General features: G+C 33.9%; 1 protein-coding gene across 1 annotated transcript in view; it reads right to left on the bottom strand.

The window, feature by feature from the left end:
- The window catches only part of LOC115890373 (cadherin-related tumor suppressor-like), a 410,761-nt gene that overhangs the window by 14,811 nt on the left and 368,971 nt on the right, over positions 1–26,979 (bottom strand). Inside the window, exon 2 of the mRNA XM_030910579.1 lies at positions 16,873–17,181. Within this exon, the coding sequence (XP_030766439.1) occupies positions 16,873–17,181 (309 nt within the window). The remainder of the gene's footprint in view (positions 1–16,872; positions 17,182–26,979) is intronic.

Here is a 26,979-nt window from a genome sequence, read left to right as displayed (position 1 = left end):
TCCTAAATTTTATAAATTCCAAAAAATATTTTGGCGCTTTTCCAGTGAGGAACCCGTACAAGAATATGTACTTAAAACTGTAACATTCGGAGTTAACTCATCACCCTTTCTTGCGTTACGTACTATTAATCAATTAGCAAATGACGAAAAGGAATTATTTCCTCACGCTTCAAAAATTCTTCTTTCTGATAATATTTTTGTGGATGATATTTGTACAGGGTGTAACACAGTGCAAGAAGCTACTAATCTTCAATATGAATTATCAAATTTATTGTTAAAAGGTGGATTTGAATTAAGAAAATGGTCTAGCAATAATAATGATTTTTTAAAGACTATTCCTGAACATCTTTTACTTAAGAATTGCATAAATTTTGATTTAGATTCTGCGTTAACTGTAAAAATTTTAGGACTTAAATGGAATCCAACTGAAGATAGTTTTTCTTATTCTGTTACGTCATTTAATGTAACTTGTACTAAACGTAATATGCTATCAGAACTCGCTCGCATATATGACCCTCTTGGTTTCTTAACCCCTGTTACGCTACTTTCAAAACTATTAATTCAAAACCTTTGGTCGCTTAAATTAAATTGGGATGATGTACCTCCGCCGCAAATAATTAAACGCTGGGAATTATATAAATCTCAGTTACCAGATTTGCTTAAAGTTCGCATACCTCGTTATCTTTTTTCTAATAGTTTCGAATTTATTGAATTATGCGGATTTTGTGATGGTTCTCAAGACGCTTATGCCGCCTGTATTTACGTGCGTCTTGTGTCACAATTTAATATAACTACATCGCTGTTATGTGCTAAATCAAAAGTCGCTCCGCTAAAACGCATTTCCATACCTAGGGTTGAACTTTGCGCTGCGTTACTTCTTACGCGTTTATTTTCATTTGTTCTTAAGACTTATTCGTCAAAAATTATATTCAAAAATATTTACGGTTTTACCGATTCTACTATTGTATTACAATGGCTTCAGTCCTCGCCACATCGTTTTAAACCCTTTGTCGCTAATCGAATTGCCGTAATACAAGAAGAATTACCCAATGTACATTGGTTACATGTATCTTCGAGTAATAACGCCGCCGATCCTGCAAGCAGAGGTATTTTTCCTTCTGACTTTGTCCAGTGTTCTACCTGGTGGACAGGACCCGATTTTCTTAAAAAACCTCAAAGCCAATGGCCTCTAAATCTTTTTCCTCTTACGCCTGATTTAAATCAAAACGACGAGGTAAATCGGGAAGAAAGAAAAATCACTCTGATATCGCGTAATAAAATTGATTTTTTTGATACAATAATAATGAAATATTCATCTCTTCCAAAATTACAACGTATAATGGCTTATATTCAAAAGTTTATTTATAATATAAAAAACCCTGAAGCGAAAAATACTTCAAATTTGAACGCGCATGATTTAAATAATGCTTTGTTAATTTTCATTAAGCATGTGCAGTATACACATTTTCATATAGAAATTGAAAATTATTCTAATAAAGTTTTAATGTCTAAACCTTTTCGAAAATTAGGAGCTTTTGTAGACGAACATGGATTTTTTAGAGTTGGGGGTAGACTCAAAAATTCTCTTTTAAATTACGAAAAGAAATATCCATTAATACTACCGCGCAACTCTCGTTTAACTGAATTAATTATAGAGCATATACATAAATCTAATTTGCATCCAGGGCTTTTAACTACTCAATATTTATTATCGCAAAATTTTTGGATATTATCCGCTCGTCGCGCAATCAAGCATGTTCTTTCTAAATGTATTTCATGTTTCCGCTCGAATCCCTCATCTCTTCAACCTCTTATGGGTAATCTACCGGCTACAAGAATTTCGCAAGTTAAACCTTTTTCTATTGTAGGAATTGATTTTGGAGGTCCGTTTTTAATTAAGACAAGTAAACTTCGCAACGCTAAGTTAGTTAAAAGTTATATATGTATTTTCGTATGTTTTACAACCAAGGCCATTCATATTGAGCTGGCATCTGATTTATCTACCGATAATTTTTTATGTGCATTGCGTAGATTCATAGCTCGTAGAGGCAGATGCAGTGAAATAATCTCAGATAATGGTACTAACTTTTCCGGAGCTAATAAGTATTTAAGAAAAATATTTCAAGAATCCGCTGGTAAAGAAAACATTAAATGGAGTTTTAACCCGCCATCCGCGTCTCATTTTGGAGGTTTATACGAGGCTGGAATAAAATCTGTTAAAACACATTTTTCCCGTGTAATTGGGTCACAATGTTTAACATATGAAGAAATGAATACTTTATTAATACAAATTGAATCTTTATTAAATTCACGCCCGCTTTGTCCGCAAAGTTCTGATCCGAATGATTACACAGTCCTCACTCCAGGTCACTTTTTAACGCTAGAACCGCTTTCTTGTATACCTGATCCTGATTTATCTCAAATTAAATTAAATAGGCTTGATAGATATCAGTTACTTTTACGCCTCCATCGAGATTTTTGGGTGCGATGGCACCGAGAATATTTAAACACGCTTCAACAGCGAACAAAATGGCTCATGCCAGGCCAGTCGCTTAGTCCAGGCAGTTTAGTTCTAATTAAAAATGAAAACGCTCCACCCATAACATGGAAAATAGGTCGCGTGAGAAAGGTATTCCCTGGAAAGGATAATATAGTACGGGTTGCTGAAGTACAGACATCACAAGGGCTCTATGTACGGCCACTTGTCAAATTATGTCCTTTACCAAATAAATAACATTTCTTAAATTAAATATAATTTAATTTTGTATATATTTTTTTTTTTTCTCTCATTTTTTTTCTATAAATTTTCATTCCGTTTTCATTAATACTTTACATATAATTTTCATAATTTACCTCATTTTTAATTTTTTTTTATTATTGTTAAATTTTCATTTAACAAAAATGGGGGGCAGTATATGTTCGGTATTTTATTACTATTCATTTTATAAATTTAATTTCGCGCATAATTTTTTTGTTCATAAGAAATGTTCGCCCGCTACGCCATTGCGCCTCGGGCAGGAAACTACGACTCCGAGTGTGACTTCGATATAGTCCGCCGCAGACTCAACTGGTCATTTTCTGTATCGCGATATTCGAAGAAATTAAATAGACTTTTTATCCACGAAAAAAGTGCAAGAACGTGCAAGGAGCTGACTTGGAAATAAGGTAGGCGAACATCCGCAATAATTCTTTTTGTTAGTATCTCAATTAACTTTTAATTTACCTAAATATTACTCTTCTTATTTTCTTAAACTAAATAAAACACCAGAACCAGCCCCAATGGATTTACAACCCATTTAAATATAATATAAAATAAAACAGCTTCCATTTTTGAACATTTTGTATTCCTTTTCATAAGTTATTCGGGATTTAAATGGAAGTAGTTTGGATATGGCGTTTGTCGCCTCAGCCTGAATATCTGTTGGTAATTTACTTATTTCGTTTTGAGCCATTTCTGGCTCCAATTCAATCAGCAATCGACACGAAGCAAAAGATATATTGAAGAATCAGCTTTCTTAAAATTTGCCCTCGAAAACATTGCTAGCTCCTGGAGTATAAGTAAAACAGCGAAATCGTTACGGAAATGAAAATAAAAAATGACACCAATTACAAGCAAATCGTATATCCGATGAACGGAGGCATAACAATGCAATAAATTTAATAACTGCGTAATTTTCCAACCAATCGAAGTGTTTAAATTCAAACAATAAAATTAATATCGTGTCATCGTATCGCCGGATAACGGATGCATGAAAGTCAAGCTCAAGATTGACCTGGGCTGCATATTAAAAAATAAAAAAAAATAATCACAATACCTCAAAACCAAGTTCACAATCAATGTATACTCCTTGTACTCTACGGATCCCAGACCTGAACAGAAAGAGACAGCACATAGATATGTGCATATGTGAAAAGATAAGTGCTACATAAAATCAGTTGGAAAGCACGGGCGTCAAACTAGCTCCAGAAAAAACAGCTGGTCGTTCTCGTGGGACAATGCAGAGCAAAGGATCTTAGCATGAAGCTGAATACCTTAGTTATAAAACCTCAAAAGAAGGATAAATCCATGGGGGTTTGGTTTGACTAGGGCATCACAGAAATCAGGAATAAAACGACTGGCATCATACAGCATCTGATTAGAATCACTCCCAATATCGGAGAAGCTCACTCGGAAAAAAGAAGACTTCTGGCTTCGGCAGTTCATTCGACCATACCCTACGCTTCTATAACCAATCTGGAACAGATCCGTGCGCTTCAAACATTACGAAAACATACTAGAAAGGATAAACATGAAGTTATCACTCAGGTTTCCATCGGCATACTGCACATGTCCAACAATATCGATACTGTGTCTTGCTAAGATATCTCCGATCAGTTTACTGAACCCAAGGAGAAGCAACCAAATATATAAAAATGTACCTCCTTCCGGAAAGAGGCCAAAAACATTGTACTAGAGCAATGACAGACACGATGGGAAACATATAGCAGGTGGACAAAGACTTTCATACCTAATATCAAAGATTGGATAAAATGCGACCAAGCAAACATGGACTACTACATCACGCAAGCCATGACTGGCCATGGAGTTTTTGGCGAGTATCTGCACAGGATCCGCAAGGCTGACTCTCCTACATGCTGGTATTGCGAGGCTAACCATACACTATTTGAGTGTCATGCGCACGAAGATATACGAGAAAACGCAGAAACAATATGTGGTACGAAGATCACTAGAGTAAACGTCGGAAACCTTCAACAGACAAGACCAACATAGAAGAATGATAAGTCTCTTTTAGTGGGTAGGCTCTCTAATGAGGGAAATTCCCACACTCCGGCCCTAGAGGCGTTTCCAATCTATAAAAAAGATTGGCAGACAAAAAAGGGAATGAATGGATAAAAAATGAAACAAAAGTAAAAGATGCTAGAAGGAGAAATAGCAAAATTAAAATTGAAGTTTGTCGGTCACAATATCAGATAGAAAAAGACCATCGACGGAACAAAATTATTAAAAATTGGAGGGAAAATAATTTGGAAAATAAACGAAGTAGAGGAAGACCTCAAATGAGATGATGAAATCAACCTGAAAAAATATGCAGGAACTAGATGAATGAACATGGCGAGAGACAAAGAACAGTGGAAGAGATTGGGGGAGGCCTATGTCCAACGATGGATCAAAGAAGGCTAGAGCCGATCGAAGAGAGATCAAGAGTATTCGGAAATTAAAAGATAGGGTTTTCTACAATTATTATTTGAGCACAAAAACGAAACTTACAGTGTACCGGGCAATAATAATCCCCACCATATTATATGGAAGCGAAACCTGGATACCGTACCGCCGCGTCGGCGAAATCTCTTCTTTACGGTGAACTGGTAGACGGTGAGAGGAAACCGGGTGGATAACTCAAAAGATACAAGGATATTTTCCATGAAAACTTAAAGGGGATTAACATACAGAAAGAGAAGAAGCAGTTCACAATAGAACTCAATGGAGAAGAATTGTAAACTCAGTTACCAACGACAACCAAAAAGTAAAGAGGCAACAAGGTTGTAACAGTCAAATTTCCTCGCAACGACCTCTGTGTGCTAGCTCATAAACTATCGCAAATAACTATTATTTTTGCATCATGTTTACTATAATTTTATTGTTAAATATTATTTTATTTAAATTTTACAATTATGCAACCCGATATACACCGCGCTATAGATACACAATATTGTCACTGGACAAGGCGACTAGCAGTAGGCTTTTTGTTCATCTCTCTATATCTTTGATCATCACCTCCGTCACTTGTCACTGTCAGATCAAATCAGATGTTTTGGATTTATTTATCCTTTGTTTTGGTTATTGAAATTTTATAATTATCAGATAAAATTTCGTAGTTAAATTGGTTATTTTTGATGTGGATCGCAGTATGCAATTTGTTCTTTTAACTGTGGAATTTCTGAGTTTAGTTCGTTCATTGACCGGATATGGAATATGGCTGAGGAGAAAACATCATTTTTTATTTATGCCTTTTTGTGAGTTGGACTAGTCAAGATATATAGTTCTCTATCTATATCCTGGAGGGAGATTTCCGGTTGAAATCTGATTTTGTGAAGGAAATCGCATCCTTGCATTACTTCTTGTGTACTCCCCGGCTGAAGAGTGTCGTCGTGAAGAACTGGCTGCCGTTTCGTGAAGCATTCCCTGTTGGTGAAGAGCAGGTCTTCATAAAGAAGGATTAAGGCTTCCGAAACACATTTGGTCAGAAACGTGGTTGGATTTTGTTGAGTTTACATGGACCACCGACCAATTTCCGTAAGAGATTAAATAGCCAAATTTTTCCGACCGATATCCCGATTCCACGTGCCTAAGAAGTCCCCGAATAGTTCCAAGGTATGCTATAATTCTTCTGCCTATTCTAAGTCAATGCTCAACTGATTTTTATTCGTATTGTTGACTGGTTTTCGACTTTTCCACGCCCACGTGGTGTAGAAAGATTAGTTGAGTGTTATCTTTCTTAAATCTTATTTGGTTGTTCGTAATTGTAGAGCAGTCCAGAATTCCATCCGTTCCTGTTGTCCGTGTAGAGGTACTCGTTGGACATCATAAACCCTCGTTGAGGTAAAGTTCAGATTTGATTAGCCCTTCTTTATTACCTTTATTAACTCCTACACGTTGTGCTAGTCCTTGTTCTATAATTGAGGCATTTTTCTAAGACAACCAATGTTATTTAGGGTTTTTTTGTGTTCACCATTTGAAGTCCTACACCTGCCTGTACATTTGCTGACGGGCTCCAGTGACATTGCATCGAGCTACTGTACACCGTCGTAGCCACCCTGTAGCTATGCACTATAGCCACCGTACATAAAACTCAGTTTTATGTACGGTGCTATAGCTAAGCCGGAGGAAGTTTCAGTAGTTTGCAAGTACTTGTCAAGACATTACGTTAGAGTAAGATCGTTTAGATATTAGTTAGATTTAGTTTGATATTTGTATTCCGCCCTTAGAGCATACTTAGTTTTAGTTAAGGGGGATGACGTCTTAGTTTTAGTATAGCTTAAAACATTTTTCATTTTGCATTCGTAATTAGTAATTCTTAACGATTTAAATTTTCTTAACATATTTCAATCTACCTTTCATTCATTTTTTTTATATAAATATCAACTTTTTAATATTTTAATAAATTACTTAATTATTTTTAGTAGTATTATTTACAGTCTAGTCTCATGGTTAAGTTAGAGTCACTTAAGTTTAACAAATTACAGTAATATTTGAAGTTCATGGTAGTTGCACTCAACAGTTCGAGGTTAGTGTTGAAGTCTACTTAATAGTAACATCGTTTATGCCGAGTTCACAGAGTATAATCTCGTGGCGCCCTTTTATTAAGATCTTTGAACCCCGACCACCCGGCTGTTAAAATTAAAAGCTAGTGGCCTCTATGCAACTCATTACCGATTAAGTAAACTTGTGTTTTATCGAACTTCGAATTAGAAAAGGGCGTGGCAAGGTAATGAGATTTTTTAATGTCCGGAGTGTGGAAGAGAGATAAAATATCACGTATTGGGGCTTTTCATTCACAGAAAAGCTCATGAAAGAAAACGCGTTGCGTAATCATCTTCTGGTGCGTGTCAAATACTCGTCAGCGAGTAACGACAGTAAGTAAGTAAGTAGGATCGAAGAAGGCTAGATAGATGGATGGGTAATGTAGTAGTTTAGGCTTTCGCGGCCATCGTTTGAAGAATTTTGGTTTTTCGGGTTATTAGGCCGTCGTCGGTTTTTTTTTTCAAACCGACGACGGCCTAATAACCCGAAAAACCAAAATTCTTCAGATGGATGGGTAGTTAATACGATTTACGAAAAAGAAAAAATACGAAACGAAATATTGCAGTTCACGCCTCATGTATTTGTTTCCCTTTAGTGCATCTTGGAGTTGAAGAAACGCTAAATCCCAACAAATAATCCTAGAAGTTCTTGTAAAAAGACGGGAAAACCTAACCTTCCCACGTGCGTATCCCGTTAGATCTTTCAGCAAATCCCTAAGTTTAAGGACGTTATGGACGACGACGGACGCCAAGTCGACCCGAGCGGCCACGCCTCGCCATCTAGGTGGAGTTTGTCTAAAACGAGTTCCGCATTTCTCGCTAATAATTTACGGTCTAAACGCTGGCCAGGGCTCCACCTGTGACAAAGCGGCCGTTCAGCCTCAGCTTAGACTGTGTTTCACCTTTTCGGATTTACGTCGAGACGAAGAGACCTTAGTAGGAATAGGTTCGAAGAACCAGCGAGCTTTAGCTGGCTCAGATCATCTAATAATATGGTCTTTTTGCGTTGTGCTCGAAATTAGTGGGATAAGTTAGTGAATTCTATTGTCCTTTACAAAGGCTGTATTCCGTTGCAAAACCAGGCGAACCAGACCGCTAAACTAAGGTAACGAGCGGTTCCTGAAAAACATCGGTTTGATGCGGAACGGTTTGGTAAAATATTGGAAACGTCAAATGTTGACGTTTTCAAAATTTCAATACCTCTATTATTATAAAATTTATCTTTTATGCATTTTTAATGTACTTACCTATTCTCGGCTTTTACGTTTGCTTCTTCTTTTCGTTTAATATTGAAAAGTACTTTATTAATAAACTATTAAACTCGTTAGACAGCACAAGTGAAGATTTGCAGGTCCAATATTAAAACAGATCAATAATAAATAAACAAATCTAATCAATATTTATATTTTTATAGCTTACAAAACATTCATAATTACTTGTTGTTTTGTTTTTCATGTTTACTTTAAATGTTCTTAACTTTAAGAAACAATGGCTGCATGATAAGTTTAAATGGTCCTAAAAAGTAATTCTAATTAGTTAATGAAATTTATTCACCTTTACTGCCTACCTCCATTGCTTTTGGATGTAAATACAAAATATTATTACAAATTTTAGAAATTAAATGAGAATTTCACTCGAACTTCCAATATTTGCTTGATTTCTGTCACATAAATGACATTGGTTGAGAAATAAAACCAGAAAAACCAGCCTTCTCGCGCTGGTTAGTTTGGTGACAGTTGTTATAAACGAATTTTTCAAGAACCGTGTTCCGTAATAAGAAAACTTTCAGGAAACCGGTAGAAACGGAACATAAAACCATAACCAGTGCTACAATACGGATATAGTATAATCCTTTATCCTTAATTTCCTTGCCATAAACTTTGATACGATTGATGTTGAAGATGGAAAATTAACCTCTGTAAAACCGTCTCAGTTACTGCCTTTTGTCAAATCCCTAAAACTGTATGATGAGTTATCTATACTAATATATAAAATCCTTAAGTGACTGCCTCACTGATTAATCACGATCCTGCTCAAACCACTCAACGTAAGAAGCTCAATTTTGACCTACAGGTTGATTCTAGGGTGTAGAGGTTCGATAAGAAGAGATTTTTGGAAATTCCAGTTCCAAGGGGGTAAAACCACCACTCAAATATTACAATATTTTTTATTTAAAAACGGTCAAGTTTCCGAAAAAAAAACGCTTAAACACGTATATTTTTGTGTTTCGAAAAATCTGGTCATTGATTAATCACGATCCTGCTTAAAGCGCTTGACGTAAAAAGCTGATTTTTGGAAAACGGATTGACTTTAGGGTGTAGAGGTTCAATAAGAAGGGATTTTTCGAAACTCGAATTCTAAGGGGGTGAAACCTCCCCTCAAATATTAGAATATATTTTATTTAAAAACCGGTGAGTTTTACATATTTCAAAATTTTCAAAAAATGTATACAGGGTGTTTCTCATAAAATATGACCATTGAGTAATCACGATTCTATTCGACGCGAACGAAGTCGCGGGTACACGCTAGTAGTATCTATAAGGTTTATTTCTGCAAGTTCAAATGTATCTTCTAACACTACTATCTAAACATTTTCGCTAAATCTTAATATTTTAGGTCTCCTCGCCAAGTATTGGATCATTAGAGAGCATATTATGACTCGAAAGCTGCTCATAATATCTACCAGTTGGAGAAAACAAGTTAAAATATGAAATTAAAGAGCATCGACAGTACTATCGCATGATTAAAAATAATAGAATCAACAAAACAAACCAATAATTCGTGTTGAGCTGTGTGCCATAATATTTGCAGTACCGTAACAGCCCACCAGCTTTGCCTCCCACAGGATAAGGGACAAGCATAAAGATCGGCGGATTTATAGGAAATAATCGAGTGTAACATCGACGATTATGGGTCGTTGTACTGCGGTGGCGGCGGTACCGGTACACCGGCTACCGCCAATATACTCTATTGCTTACACAGAAGATCGTTTTAGTTGGATGGCTAGGCAGAAATCAGATTTTTCCTCGGATTTTTCAAAGATATATACTCTGTTTTTTTTCTCAGGTAAGATTTCGACAGACGATGACAGAAGAAAAGCAGATGACGTCCCATACCAATCTATTTATTTTACTAAAAAAAGTTTCTAATAATTTTTAAGTTATCTATGGATGGGTTTAAATATAGATCCGTCATGCGTCGTGTCTTGTTGTTTTTAACCAGTTTTATTGGTTTATTTAAAAAATGACAGATCGTATTTCAATTTTATTGGTTTGACGGAACGATGAACGACAAACGGACGCCGATGCGTATGAACTCGCCTTTAGATTTTTGTCATTTTTGACGCTTGTCAAAGTCTTGCCAAATTATTGGTTATAATTTTGTGTCAACTTTTGTTAAATACCCTGCATTTTGAAAGATGATGCATTTTGATTCGTATTATTACGTGTGTTTTGTGTCTTTTGAAGTCAAGTGGAGGAAAAATCGAGTGAAAATTAACTGTAGGCCCAGAGCACAGTTTATGGTTAATACACGCTGCCCAGGCAGAAAGTCTTATACACCAATGAAGTTGCCATCGATAAAGTTTGTATACCATTTCGTCGTAGATAAGTGCATTTCGTATATAAGGATCAAACTAAACACATACTAAAAACTGGAGTAGCTGTAAAATATCGACATCACACGATAGGTAAATAATGGATTTTAGTACTGGTGCAGAAAAATAATGTCAAAAGGTACTGGTTTAAAAAAATTAAGATTAAAGGTAATTAATCCACCTTTAAGGTATAAAATTTGGTAGGTGTTATTATTAATAAAATAGTTGTTGTATTTACCTATGTTGTTTTATTTATACCTGTGGAATATTACAAATTTGTATTTGTACATAAGTTATATTGATAAATATAATCATAAATGCGGGTAGTTTCATAAAGCTTGAAAGTAAATAATAGTTATTTTTTATATTTTTTTGGTATGTAGTGCCTTGTTCTTGTTTGTTTTGTATTAACACATACCGTTTTTATTAAATAAAATAACTCGATTACATTTTTTCAGTTTTATACAATTTTGAAGTAATCACTTGTCATCTTGTCAATCAAATTTTAAATATTTCCTGCTATGCGTTCCAGTTGTACCAACTTATTTCTTTGTAAAATAAAATAAACTACTTTGAAATTAAAATGACAGACACATCTATCACTGTCAAGGATCTTCTCGTTGGACAGACTATATTATGTTTGTCTATGATTGAGGTTTACTATGTAAGTACACAAAACCAAACTTATATGGAATCATCTATTATTTTTCATAATTTTTGAGATGTATGAAAATTTTGTGTTTATGAATAAAACTTAGTCCTTACCAATGACTTTTAATGAAAAAAAAATAATTTTATCAGTTCCCAAAATAAACAAAATGGTATTTTTTTGGTTTCTGAAACGAACAAAAAGCATAAACAAAAAGAAAATTGATAATTTTAATATTCCTTGTTGCCACTTCTAGCCCTGATACAAGCTTCTATCCGCGCTGGCATGCTTCTTGTTTTCCCATTCTGCTAATGCTATCAATAAGCTGTGCGAGATTTCCTGGATTGTTTCGACGAGCTCTAACCCTTCTTTTGAGCTAGTCCCACAAGTGTTCGATAGGGTTTAGATCTGGTAAATAGGCAGGCCAGTCCAAAACTATGACACCTTCCGTTTCAAGACATTCTCCAGTCACTCTGCTGGTATGGGGAGGTGCACTATCTTAGATGAAGTTAAAATTATCCCTAATTGCAGCTCTCCAAAGACTTACGATCGGTTCTAACCAAATCAACATATCTCCGACCCGTTAAAATTTGATGAAGTGGTAACAATGGAGTTTTTCTTAATAAAAACAGATCTAACCTTCCCCCACCACTTTATTTTGGTAGATAGGGGAAAATGGCTCTAACAAAAAATATTCAAAATTTACTGAAGATTATGAAGCTATTACTTATAGTACACCTTATCTAGGCAAAATTGTGTAAAAACTCCATTTTCATATTTTTTGTTGCAGTTGCGCCCCTAGCGGTCGTTCTACAAACTTGAAAATAATTTCCAGCAATTTCCCATAGCCTCTTTAGTTATAAATATTTTTTTCCGCAGCCCCTACGGCTAATACTTTCCGAGATACAGCCGAGAGCTATTCTTAGTGGGACACCCGGTACAAGAGGAAAGACTTTTTTATTATTAAGATTTTGAGAAAAGTGCATTCTTCATCAAATTTTTGCTTGTATTAAAATCCCGTTTATGCTTTTCCAAATATGTATACCGTTTTAGAGAAAATTAAAAAAAAAACTTGAAAATGCAGTTGAATTTTTTCTCCAAAGTCCAAGTCTTTATAAGATTTTTATGATTTTTTTACTAGTTTCTAGATGGATTTGATGCATATCCGCTTATTTTAATTCATACTGACTGATCATCCATGTATTTCACTTCTACTTTTTCTGGGCCATTTAAGTGATGCACATCACACTAGTATGCGGAAGATATGCAGATTTATTGATCAATTATCCTTTATAAAACAGATTTAAAAGCGATTAGCTGAGATCTATACAGTTTTTATAATTCGTTGCATATTTATGAGTACCTAAGCGTCTAATAAATGAAAAAAAGTTTTTTTTTTGGAAAATATTGATATGAAATATTTTTTATAAACAAGTTTTAAGGTCTATGCAGTACTAAGATTTCCGTGTGAGGTGGTGCTCGTACTCGTCAACCCCGCGCCGCGCCGTGCACCCGTAGTAATTTAGTCAAAGACATTATAAAGATAGACCGAACATCTCATTCATAAATACTCGTTGGTAGTGTATCAAACATTCCAATGTGTCAAACAAGGACAGAAGAGACAGAGAAGTCTAAAATTTCCGACCCCGGCAACTAGGCGCATTTGGATTGTTCTAATGGCCAGTGGCGTATCGTTTTTTGGAACGAATTTAATTAGTAAAGTAAAAGTAAAGTAATTAGTAAAATTTTTTACTCCATATTAATATACTACATTAACACTTTTTCGTCAGATGAGTTTTGTTATAAGGTCTAATATAATAATACAATTAATATCCCACATATACTTATGTTGAAATGTTAGTAGTTTTCGAAAATCACTCCAACGTCGATTTTCAATTTAAACTTTCAGTTACTTCTATATAAACTTTCAGTTACTTCTATATAAACTTTCAGTTACTTTTGAATATTTACAGGGTGACTCAGGCTTCCGAAACAGTTCTATATTAGGTTTGTGGTTGGTGACTTTTCTTTCAATTTTTTTTTCAGAATATGGAGGCATTTAGGCACATTTTAGACATTTTTGTAAACATAGGTGGTCGGAACATATTTTCAAACCAAAGTTGTAGATTTGCCATTAAATTTCCATTCCACAAATACCTCGGGTTGCCACTTGTCCTTTTTTGAAAAGGACAGTCCTTTTTTGGAATAACTTATCCTTTTGACTTTTTTTGACTTAAAAAGTCATTTTTATTTACGTATTTTCAGATATAATAAAGCAATAAAATGTAAAAAAGGACGGGTAAACACCTATGTTTATTTATTGAGCAAAATCCCTTTAGAATAACGTATATAATGACCAAAATAGGACGCAATTTTAAGAAAAAAATGTCACTTTCTGGCAAATGTAACGTTTATATTTAAATTTGTTATGATCTACAACAGTTAGGTAGTAATTGAGACGAATTGTAATTCAATTACCGGCTACTACCTTCTTGTTTTAATAGATCAAAATTCAACAAATATAATTAGAAATTATTTTAATTGTGAGAGGCTCCCTTGTGGGACGCCTATGTACGATTACGGCGCGGCGGAAACAATACATACCTGTGAAAAGACAAATTCGGGTAATTTGAGCTTATTTGTCCACACATTTGACACTGTCGTACCATATTGAAAATTCGCAGATTCAAAAGTACATTAAACAAAAACAAAAACTAGTGAAAAACACTGAAAAGTTCACTTCGGACTTGATTCCGACTTCAAACACACCGTAAGCTAAACGTAGTACGCTATAACGGACCATGGGCCGTCGCGAGGGGTGGTGGGACGGACGGCTCATTTCATTCTGGAAGACTAGCAGCGACGTTGCCAATAGTTCTAGACGTTTCAGCACATTAAACAGTAAACATGTCCTTTAATAGTAACGCATATATCCTCTGGTTAATAACATATTATTACGCATGCTAAAAATAAACTATTAATTTAATTAAGAAATTGAGATTTATTGATATCCGGTGAAGGTTTTAAAGTAACCTTTTCGTGGAAATAGTGGATGGTTTTCGTTTTGTTGTAAGCTTAGGTTGTAAGTTGTAAGTGTACCATGTTTTAAGGATTATTGCCCTTTTTTTAATTACTGTGTTTGCCGAGTTTAGGTTAAATTCTTTTTCCAAGGAGTAGGTATGAGCAACGTAAGGTAGTTATTAGAAAAATTTGGATTGCCGGAATTGGCTGAAAGTTTTGAAGGTAAGTAAAATTAACTCATTTACTCATAGTAGCTTTGATTCTATGGTTTGTCGCAGTTTGCTTTGTTTTAATTTAGGTAGTTGGGGGTGATTTTTGATATTACCTACTAGGCCTACTACTTAGATACGAATGATACAATATCATGTACAAGTAGATACTTAACCTAACTTTTACTTGTTGCCGCCGTTGTCGGCCGGGCTTTTCCAAGATTATAAGATCAAATCGTAGTTAACCAGAACTCGATCAACTTCTCCATTTAAAATACATAGTCAATATCTGACAATTTTGAGAGACGGCAATGGATCTTGATAAAAAATTTTACCACTCATGTTCAGCTGAACCATACACTGAACTTCCTGCTGTCCATTTGTACTACCATCAAGCCCAGAAATTAGGATTTTTGCAAACAGTACCAAAAATTTATATTGAATGTTATTACTTGAAATTTTAAAAAATATGATATTTTCTTATATCCCCTTAAAACTTACAACAAAACGAAAACCATCCACTATTTCCACTATTCCTTGACTAAATTGCTACGCGTGCACGGCGCGGGAGAATATAAATTTTTACATAATTCCCTTAAAACAATTAGAATTTATCATACTATTTAAAACCCTGTTTATTAAAATGTAAAACAAGATGTTTTAAATCTTACTGCATTTTCAAATAACGGATAATTTAAAGTCTAATAAAATATAACATAATTTACTTTAAACAATAATAAAATTGATAATAGTAGTTAAAACCTTTTTTATTAACACATAAAATAAATTGTTTTACTGTTTAAATTATTTTTTAATAATTTCTAAAGAAATGTTTTTTTAAAATTTATTGTAATTTTCTTTAAAAATAACGTGTCTTTTAATAACAAGTTATAGTTAACGCTATTATAAAATGTTTTATATTTTACAGTAATTGATTATATCTAGCTATTATAATATTATCTTAACTGGGTAATCGTCCTATAGAGTATTAGAATTTCTCTTAAATCATATTATTTTTTTAGTAACAATTATTATACAATTTTCTCCGTGGAGATTTTCAGAAATCTAAGATTTGTCAGCCTTCATGGCACACAGGACACAGAATAAATTTTAATAACGCCAAAATTATAATGAAAGAAGCGATAGCCTCTAAAATAAAAATAAAAGAAAGCTTTTTTAACACAATCTAATAAAAATAAATGTATTGCTCATGCATCTGTAGATGTTAGCAATGTATGGCAATCGCTTCTTTGATTTTAAAGAACATAACATAAATATACATAACATTTTTGTAGAGGTATCTGTTTTAAAAAACTAAATGTTCTCGAATAGTTGAATTTAAATATTTTAAATAGTTTTTTTTTCTTTATTCTTTGTATTTTTTTTGCTTCCGACGACGGAAAGAGATAAACTTTCCGAAACGTTAAGCATTTTTTTGTTCGTTAGGCAAATCTGTATATCTGTAAACCTTACTGCTGACAAGTAGTGTGTCCGGTTGAATTAACGCCTCAGTGTTTACAAAAAATAACTATTTTATTTTGTAGATTTTCTTGCAGTGGCCAAATACCCATATAGGACTTTTTGGAAAGATGAATCCGCCACATAGGTATAGACATTTTTTAAAAGAGAAAATGCTGTAACACTGTTCTCAAGCGCACCTCTATGTTTTCTTATTTCTCTGACAATCTGACACAATCCCATTCCTACGAAGATCGTTCTCCGCGTTTAATGAGGACTGACTCTACATTGTACGGCGCAGATATCCGCCACAGATAAATAAATCTCCCCTGACAGATATACAAGGTGTTCTGGAAATAAAGAACGATATTTCTTCCTTGTCTATGGGAACAACGGAAAAATATCCGACTCTAACGACTGGGCTATATGTTTAAAGCAGCGTTTTTTCCTGGAATAGTCAAGATACGAATAGTCGGTTGTAGTTTATAATGATTATAATATGATTGAGTATTAGTTATATTAGTTATATTTTGTATTTAAGTTAATAGATTTTTTGTAAATAATATAACTGGAGAATATAACCTATATATGTATCATCAAGAGGACCATAAAAATAACATAGTTAAATTATATCTTACCTCAACAGTGACTGTGTTATCAGTGTACTGATTCCCATCACTGCACCTCACAGTCAACTTATAAACATCTTTCGTCTCCCTGTCCAAACTGTCCACCAGTCTCAGCATGCCTGATTCCTTGTCCAGAGCAAATTTGCCATCGTCTCCACTCAGAATACTGTATTCTAATTGGCCGATAGTGTCCGGATCTTCGGCTCTGATGGTGGCGAACGATTGACCAGGACCGAAGTCCTCCGAGACTGTGTAGTGGAGGGGGGAGTCCTTGAAAGAGGGGGGACTGTCGTTTTTGTCCAGTACGGTGATTTGGACCTGGAACAGAAAAAGGAAAATTATTATTTTATGAAAAAAAGATATTATTTTTGGTTATTTATAAATATAGTAAATCAATAGAAAATTGACTGTAAATTTCTGTCAATAACTCAATAAAATATTGTTTCAATCCAAGTATAAACATAATATAATATAATTGTATTGCTAATTAATTAAACGGTAAAAGAGTAAAATTAAACGCTTGTAATATAACAACCCAGGATCGTTTAACAAAGTTGAACAGGCAATATTTTGGTCAACTGTATAACAAACAATTTAAATGAAATGAAGGAGCCTACGTTGTGTTAAAAATATTTTTGATTGTGACTTACCTTGGATGCGCTCGACAAAAGCAATATCAGGGAAATTTGAGACGAATAGGTTATGTAAATCAAACGCTAAATTTGAAATAACCCTACTTATTTTAATAAATATAATGAAAGGAGTGTCGTACTCTGCCTGGAATTCACAAGTAATAGAGCACAGTAGAGAAAACCTTGATCACTATTCCAAAGAATCCAACTGTGCTGTTCTGAGCTTTAATAAAAAAGAAATAATAATAATACAAAAACTGTCTTCATACCAAGGTTTGTAGTTTGATATATTTGTTACGGTTAAGGTCCGATATCCAGTTAATGTCGACATTACCCGGTTAATCTAGAGAATAACACAAAAAAACAACCAAAAACAAAACTAAACTCAAACATTAACCTGCTAATGTCGACATTAACCGGATCTCGGACTTTAACCGTAACATATTCAAATCAAGTTCAAATCATGCCACTACAATCATAGGCTTAGTAAATGTATTTCCAAAATAATCACAATTTTATCGGTTTAGAAAGTACAAATTATACATTGTTATGGAAACCAACTTTTCATTGTCATCATATTGTCATAATCTTGTCATAATCCTATGTCATAATCGTTGCCTGGAAACTTATATGGTGAAATTTTGATAAAATAATTTAGTACACACTAAAAACACGGTATGTCGCTAGTGGTAGGAAAAATAATTTTTAGAGGTTACTAGTTTATTTGGTTGCCTGTAATATGCATATACAGGGTGTTTCCTAATTAATCTAAAAAATAAAGAATCGTTAGAAAACGAATTAAGGCGGGCTCTTAATAAGCATATTTATTTTTTTCTCGACAACCGTTTGATGAACAAGAAAAAGGCAAAAGATAAATTTTGTTGAAAAAGGATGGCCAGTCAAGAAAAAAATATATTTTTTTTAAAAAAGCAGTGGTGTACCATTTATGTTAAGCAAAAAAATCGATTTTTTTTAATTTTTAACACCCTCTAAATCAGAAAGGAAGTACTTTAGACCTAATGGTTATATAAAAATTGTTTTAAGAACACATGAGGAATCACACCATAATTTTTTTAGACTAATTCGAAAACACCCTGTATATTGTCAACTTGACAATGACTGCTGATAAATCAAAAAATACCTTTTCAGTGAAAAAAGCCTGATTTTCGAAAAATATAACGGCACTTTTTGTTTTGGACCTGCATATCAACATTACGCTGTACTATTATGTGTTTGTTGTTGAAATAATATAAAATATCTAATTATAACTTGTAAATTTTAACATTTTAACATGATTTTAACTACTTTTGACAATAACTAACTTTTTGTTATCAAGATGACATTTTAGACGGCAACTGACACATATGTCATAATATTTGAATCTTAAATATGTATGTAATATAATTTAAATTACTTTAATGCAACTTTATACTAAATGCATTCACAAAATACAACAAAGTCTAATAATATAGTTTGAAAACAATGAATATTGAATTAAAATTGAAAAAGCGCGACTCCTTGTGTCAAAATTAGATGATTAAATTTTCGCAATTTTTACACCATTTGATGACCGGTGGCGCCTCTAGTGTTTGTTCGGGCGGTTGGGCTTTTACTCCCGCTTATGGCCATTAAAGAAAAAGTTCTAAAGGGGGATGTTTTGTGGTCATAATCTTATTTCCATTGTGTAACGACGCTTGTTTTTTGCGTTTTTATTTTAAAAATTGTATTAATTACTCTTTTATCGACCGCTTTTATATAGCCACGGATGCAAGTGTGTTCAGTGAGAAGTTAATTTTAAGTTTGTACAATTATTATATTTCTTTTTTTTTTCGTTGGACTTTCTAAATACTCGCAAAAATAACTAGAAAGTGTTGGGTGTGTGGAAGTTCTAACATAAAGGTCCCCGAATTATCTTTTCATATGCAAGTAAAGTATTCAGTTGTTCTTTTATTTATATTAAACCAGATGCATACTTTCTAGTTAGATTTCCTAAGAATATTGATATTCGAATGGAGTGGCTAAATGAATTTTTTATATAATTTAATTTTTGTAACAGTAAACATTCAATTTATTGTTCAAATATATGCATTTTACAAATTAAATTTTTAAAATTAATGTTCAAATTTGGCGCGTGGACGATAGGTCCTCGACAAGGATAGATAGAGTAGGAGCACCGCGTGTCCAACAAAAAAAAGCAGATAAATGGAAGTCGTTGATATGTTTATGATATGTTTGCGACAGTTTCCATATAGTGATTTACTTATCCACGTAAGTATATATGATCTAGGGTTATAATAAATTATTTTTTTACGTATAAAGCACAAGCATCCGCTGACGTTTATGAGTCAAAGTTAAAGCGGAAATTCGAATAAAAAAAACTGAAAACTAAAATCCATGAGCAACTTTACATATTTCCTCTACCCTTTTAAATACTCTCAGGCATTCCGAGCACAACAATTTATAAAATTCGCCCGATGATATTCGCGTAAAATAGTTGATTTACACCTAAAACCTCTGCGCGATCGGAACGGTCCGTGGCAAAGTTCACTCGGTACGGTATGTGGATACGCGGTACCGGTACCGATCGGAGCGGGGAGGGCGGTACCTGCAACGGTCGTTCGGCAGGCCCGCAGGATATCTAGATAAGGAAAACACGCAAAATCGAACATAAAACACATGTCTGAGGCTGCTAATTTCCGAGTGGTACTCGCGCGCTGTCCGTTCGACCGCTACGCCCGCTCTAAGGCTGCGTTCACACTTTCGTTTAGTAAATACAGTCTCTCTTTCTTCAGTTAGTCTAAGAGCTAACGACAAATTTAAAGAATCTATTTTAGGCAAGTTAGAATATCAAAAAAATGATAGTTTATTAACTGGTGAATCCAGAATCCTAAGTCGCGCAGAAGGATTGCGGTTATTTTGCTAAACCGAAGTGATAACGTTACTTCCAGAAAACTTTGTCATTGTTATGGACAAAGCATATACACTGCTGGCAAAGGAATATTAGCAATAGGAGGTTTTCAATGCGATAAAAAAAGATGGTAAGGCTGCAAAATACACTGCAGTGCAACAGAGACGGATAAAGTGTCTTTTCCCTACCATCGTATAGGAGAAGTGATCATAGAAGTGATACGACGAGAGAGCCCTGCGAGAGGGGGCGCCGGGCGGGTCTTTAAGACGCTTGTGTGGGGGCTACCGCCTACTAATAGAACAGGATCGAAAAAATAGAAACAGGACGGACAGTGTTGCCATTCAATTAAATCGAAATTATGTTGGCTTGTCAAAATCCTAAATCTTCTAATCCCATTATCTTGCCTACTTAATGAAATATTAAATAAAGTACGAAACAATTTTTAGAATGTTTTCTCTAGGCACATAACTTCTTTCTAAAACGAAAAGTAACATGCAAAACTTTGAAATCATTTCTAAAATAGCAAGTGCAATTCTATGAAATGGCAATACTGTACGATCTTCCTAGCAGTCGCCCCGACACAGTCGGTCGGCGGCGGCGCTTGACAAAGCCGCGGCTGTGACAAAGGAATTAGCATATGCGTATTACTTTTTACAAATATACTCAGCCTAATCTCCAAAAAGTGAAGCCCAAACAGTGAAAGAACAATATGGAATTCTGCATAAGTCTATTTCACCCGGATATTCATTTAACTGAGCATGCCTCACCTGAAGAAGTTTTCATTGGTCGATGTTTTTAAAGGGAAGTGGTTGACTGACATTTCCCCTAACTTTCAATTTTATTTATATTTTTATTATTTATAACACATTAACATGGGAGTTGGAAAAATATCAAAAAATAGTTGGAAACAATAAACTAAACAAAATCACTCTTTTACGCGCACAAATAAAAAGTAATCCAAACAGAACTAAAACAACAATCAATCGGAGTTTGGCGCAATCGCAGTTCAATCCATATCCGGGTGAAATAGACGTATGCAGTTTTAATATGGAGCTGGGTTATGTTGTCTTTCTCTTACGGCACAGAAATTGCACACGGGGTTAAATAGGGAACCCTGAGTATATTTGTAAAAAGTAATACGTATATGGGAATTAGGCCGAAAAAAACTTTATAAGGAGTAGCCGAACAGGGTTGCCGGGTTTGTTAGATTATAATTCCATACGAGAACAAAATTCTCGGTAGATCTTCAACAAAAATTAAAAGTACAGAAACGAAATAAAATATAATATTTAACTCCAAAATTAGCATTCCTATGTGTCGTAATAATAGATCACTCAAATAAAATACAAATATAATAAATATAACAAGAATTAGAAATAGCTAGGTATATTATTTGATATTAGAAAAAATATTGAATTAAATAATATTAATATATTAATAAAAACATATAAAACTATAATAAGTAGGGATAGCAGTCACAAATTAGTGTAGCAGTCACTTTTTACCTTTGTACAAATTTTGATCAGTGATATCTAAAATTAATTTAATTTCAATGGGAAAGCTGTAGCAACTCTCAACTCTTTTTTCATATTAATATTTTTTTTTGACGGGAAAATCACTATAATATTGTCCAAATTTAGGTTGTTTCTTAACTTAAATTTTGTTTTTTGTTTACATTTTTTGGGGGAAAATATGGGTTCAACTTTAGTAGATGAATGAAATAAAATCTTTTCAAAAGATATAAACTTCTTCGGGCATGTCGCCAATACCGCGCCTAATAAGGAGTAATAAGGAGTAATAAGGATTTTTAGGAATATCTCTGTAACTCTGCAACTAGACAGAACGATGACCTGTATGTGTGTTATTACTAAATAAAATTTAATGAAACAATAATAAAGTCAAATTATACAGATTCCAACACGGCAGTCGCTTAATTTTTAGTCAAATAAGTCAGCTTTTTATAAGTGCTTCTATTGTAAAAACTAAAGACGCAGTTGAATATATCGTTAGATTTTTCTTTAAATCGGTAGATCGGTAGCTTACAGACGAAACCGGTAGACCTGGCAACTCTGTGATGAACTGACGGGAGTCAGAATAGCGAGGTGCGGAGGCGCGGGAAGGGAAATAAAATAATGGCGATAAATAAAGGGCAGGGAGATGGGTATCATGAGTGATGGGAGGTGGCGGAATTTCCAAAATTTGTTATCTTATTGGAGTTTGTCTAAGTAGACAGTCGTAGTGGAAGTGGAAACGGGGAAGTTGTTGTCCATCTCTGTTTAAGCATAGACTTTTTATAGGCGTTTCATTCCAATGCATGTAATTCCTATGCCTAGAGATCCATTGCCGGGCCTGTATACACACATGGCCAAAATTATTGCAAATAACGATATTTTTATTTTATTTTGGACCTAATATGATTCTTCATTTTTTAAAATTTCATTTTTTTTACTGTGGTTATTTCGAATGTTTAGTTGGAGACGACAACCATTCGTGCCATAAACTATAGATGAAGAACCAACCTTTGTAAAACCGTCTCAGATACTGGTTTTTCTCCAAGCTCTAATAAGACTGTATAATGAGTTATAACTCCAGAAAGAGAGACTATATGAAATGAAATATACACACATGGCCAAAATTATTGCAAATAACGATATTTTTATTTTATTTTGGACCTAATATGATTCTATTTATATTTTTGGACACATTGGCTTACTACACGACTTACTAATATATAATTAAAAATTTAAGTGCAACTAGGCTGTTATTATAATTTTATTTCATAATGAGTGAAAATCAACAAAAAACAAATTTCATTTTGAACAGAAAATATTGAAAAGTCGGTCCTTTTCGATCAACAGCTTTGAACTACCTAAGCGTCAGATGTGTTTCTCGATTAGTTCATTTATTACATATTAACTAATAGAAGTAGTTTTCTAAGTTTCTATCTACTACGGGAATCAATTTAGCGTCTGACTATTCGCGCTTTTACTTATAAATTTAAATTTAATCTCTGACATATTTACACAAAAACAAGGAACGGATAGATATGATGAATATCTAAAATAACAGGTTGAAATAATGCCATTACCAACAAAAAATAATATGTTATACGCTATTAATAATTAGAGTTTAAAATAGTGCGCAATAGGGGCAGGTGACAGCTTCAGCGATGAAGTAGACGAATCAGATCTTTTTCTTTGGTGTAGGTGTACGAAAATCTTGTTCAACGAAAAGGATAGACTTATGCAAGATTGATATTCCTATTTCTTTTCTTTGGCTTCACTTTCCACTCGTTGTGTAAAAGCGGTAGCAATATATTTGGACCAAAGCCAGTTATCAATCGAGATTGGTAGAAAACATATGAAATAACTCATATGAAATGAGTAAGTAATCTGTGAACGTAGCTTTATCATTTAAGTAAAAGAAGCGTCTGCCTACATTCGATTAGCCACGATGTGTATGCGATAGATAATGTCTAACAGGGAAATTGATTGTTTAATGGTGTTTGACGAGAATTCCGCAAGATCGGTATCACAACCTTTTTCCATAAGCTTATTTATATTGTACCGTTCTCTAATAATTTCAATACAATTATTATTCACAAACCTACTTTAACCACAATACAGTTATAATACATCATACATATTAAGTATATTAGTTAATTTTTTTTTCTAGTATTTGAGTTAATTTTGTGAACATTTATAATTTTTTATGGTTTTTATAACATAAAATTCACAGCAAAATAAAACACTAATTCACCACAATACACCAAAACACTTTTTTTAAGTAGTGGACGCGCTGTTTATCTTTTGTAAAATGATGCATAATTTTTGAGGGAAAAAAATATTTTTCCGAAGCTGACTTTCAAAAAATGATTTCTATCACATCAAGCCTATGCATGCGAATAAAAACAATGTACCGTTTGTGTCCGGGAAGGGTTCATAGTTTCATAGTTGTCGATTTTCGAAAGAAAGCAGTACATGTATATTATTTCGTATATTTTTCATTTTATTGATTTTATAGAAAGCACTGTTCATTAAAATGTTGTATCCTATGTTATAGGGTTTGTTTCTATCTACAATTTCCTGTTTCACAATGTACCCGTTTGTGTCCGGGAAGGGTTCATAGTTTTATAGTTGTCGATTTTCGAAAGAAAGCAGTACATGTATATTATTTCGTATATTTTTCATTTTATTGATTTTATGGATAGCACTGTTCATTAAAATGTTGTATCCTATGTTATAGGGCTTGTTTCTCTCTACAATTTCCTATTTCACAATGTACCGTTTTTGTCCGGGAAGGGTTCATAGTTTCATAGTTGTCGATTTTCGAAAGAAAGCAGTACATGTATATTATTTCGTATATTTTTCATTTTATTGATTTTATAGAAAGCACTGTTCCTTAAAATGTTGTATCCTATGTTATAGGGTTTGTTTCTATCTACAATTTCCTGTTTCACAATGTACCGTTTGTGTCCGGGAAGGGTTCATAGTTTTATAGTTGTCGATTTTCGAAAGAAAGCAGTACATATGTATATTATTTCGTATATTGTTCATTTTATTGATTTTATGGAAAGCACTGTTCATTAAAATGTTGTATCCTATATTATAGGACTTGTTTCTCTCTACAATTTCCTGCCTCACAATGTACCGTTTGTGTCCGGGAAGGGTTCATAGTTCCATAGTTGTCGATTTTCGAAAGAAATCAGTACATGAATATTATTTCGTATATTTTTCATTTTATTGATTTTATGGAAAGCACTGTTCATTAAAATGTTGTATCCTATGTTATGGGGCTTGTTTCTCTCTACAATTTCCTGCCTCACAATGTACCGTTTGTGTCCGGGAAGGGTTCATAGTGTCATAGTTGTCGATTTTCGAAAGAAAGCAGTACATGTATATTATTTCGTATATTTTTCATTTTATTGATTTTATAGAAAGCACTGTTCATTAAAATGTTGTATCCTATGTTATAGGGTTTGTTTCTCTCTACAATTTCCTGTTTCACAATGTACCGTTTGTGTCCGGGAAGGGTTCATAGTTTCATAATTGTCGATTTTCGAAAGAAATCAGTACATGTATATTGTTTCATATATTATTTATAGTATGGCTCATATACATGCAAGAAAACAAGACTCTTAAACATAGACATAAAATAAACTACAATGTAAGTGAAAACATTACAATGTAAATATAAAAAAAACAACTATATGATAAAAAGACAACATAAAAAACGTATTTACGAACATTATATATTAACATCTAGATGCCCTATCCACTCCACAGCTGCTGGAGAAGCCTCCAGAAAGTCCCTCCAGTCTTCACCATAAATGCGTAGGTTGCACTCTCTAGTTATGTGATGGATGGTTTGGTGAGGGGATCCGCAATCACATTCTGGGGAAGGTATTTTATCCCACTTATAAAGGGAATCCGCACATCTTCCATGACCAGAACGTATCCTATTCAAAGTTGACCATGTTTTCCGGTTTAGATCGGTACCCGGTGTCTGGCAATAGTTATTTTTGAACCAGGAGTATAGCTGCGCACCTGCCACTTCTCTCCATAACTGAAGCCACTATTCTCGAGAACTGTAGTTACTGCTTTTTAGCTATTCAGCTGTTCGCAAAGGTGGATTTCTTATATTTTGCATTTTATTGATTTTATGGAAAGCACGAATAAAGTCTATTATGCCCTAATAATCAAATAGTTGGCGAAAATACAAAATTTTATGTTAGTACCACAAATTATATTTGACAGTAGCCTTCATAAAAAAAAACTTTAAAAAATTAATAAATTTTAAATTAATTAAAGTTCGGTTTTTATTGATGTCCTATAACGGACAAACGAAGCACTTTTTATAAAAGTAAATTATGTGCAATTAACTTATTTTGATTAAAAAAATACGTAGGTACTTGTTCTATGTGCACGGAATATTGGAACTCCCTGTATATTTTTTAGGTCAATAAAGTCTCAAAAAAACGTTTTCTCAAAAACTATGCGATGTGGCGTTTTTATACAAGAGACAAAAAATGTAGCAACTACCTACTAGAGGGATCATTTTACGATAAGAAAATCGGTCGTCGCGTCGCGCGTCGGTAAAATATTTATATTAAAATTTATGTAGGGGTGGGGGTAGCTTTCACCCGTACTTTTTGTGAAAGTCAAATATTAAAGCACATGGCAGAACATAGACACCCAAAATCTTATTCAAGTCGGAATAACGATTCTTGAAATATCTGAAAAAATGTGTTTATTTTTTCAAGGTATGAAGCCGTCTAACGGGCAAAAGAAGGACCTTTGTATAGAGTAAAATACGTAGTAGTTCCATGGTACAAAGAATACAAGGTATGATATTGCGCAGGTTGGTCGCTACGTCACAGGTGATAACAGGCGCTATTGGTCAGCACGCTCCGCGCGCCAGTTCAAATCGTCAAGATATTGTTATAAACCTGTTTTTTTTGTTTATATACCGTCATTGAATTATCGCTAAGCAAGTTACTGTGGAGCAGTGCGTAAGGAGTTGGGCTAGGAAGCGAGAGACCGGAGTTCGAATCTCGGCCGGGACATAACTTTTTAT

Source organism: Sitophilus oryzae, unplaced genomic scaffold (genome assembly GCF_002938485.1).
Source record: "Sitophilus oryzae breed Bouriz unplaced genomic scaffold, Soryzae_2.0 scaffold_863_pilon_pilon, whole genome shotgun sequence".
NCBI lineage: Eukaryota > Metazoa > Arthropoda > Insecta > Coleoptera > Curculionidae > Sitophilus > Sitophilus oryzae.
Note: the sequence above shows the minus strand (reverse complement) of the source record. Positions and strands in the feature narration are given on the sequence as shown.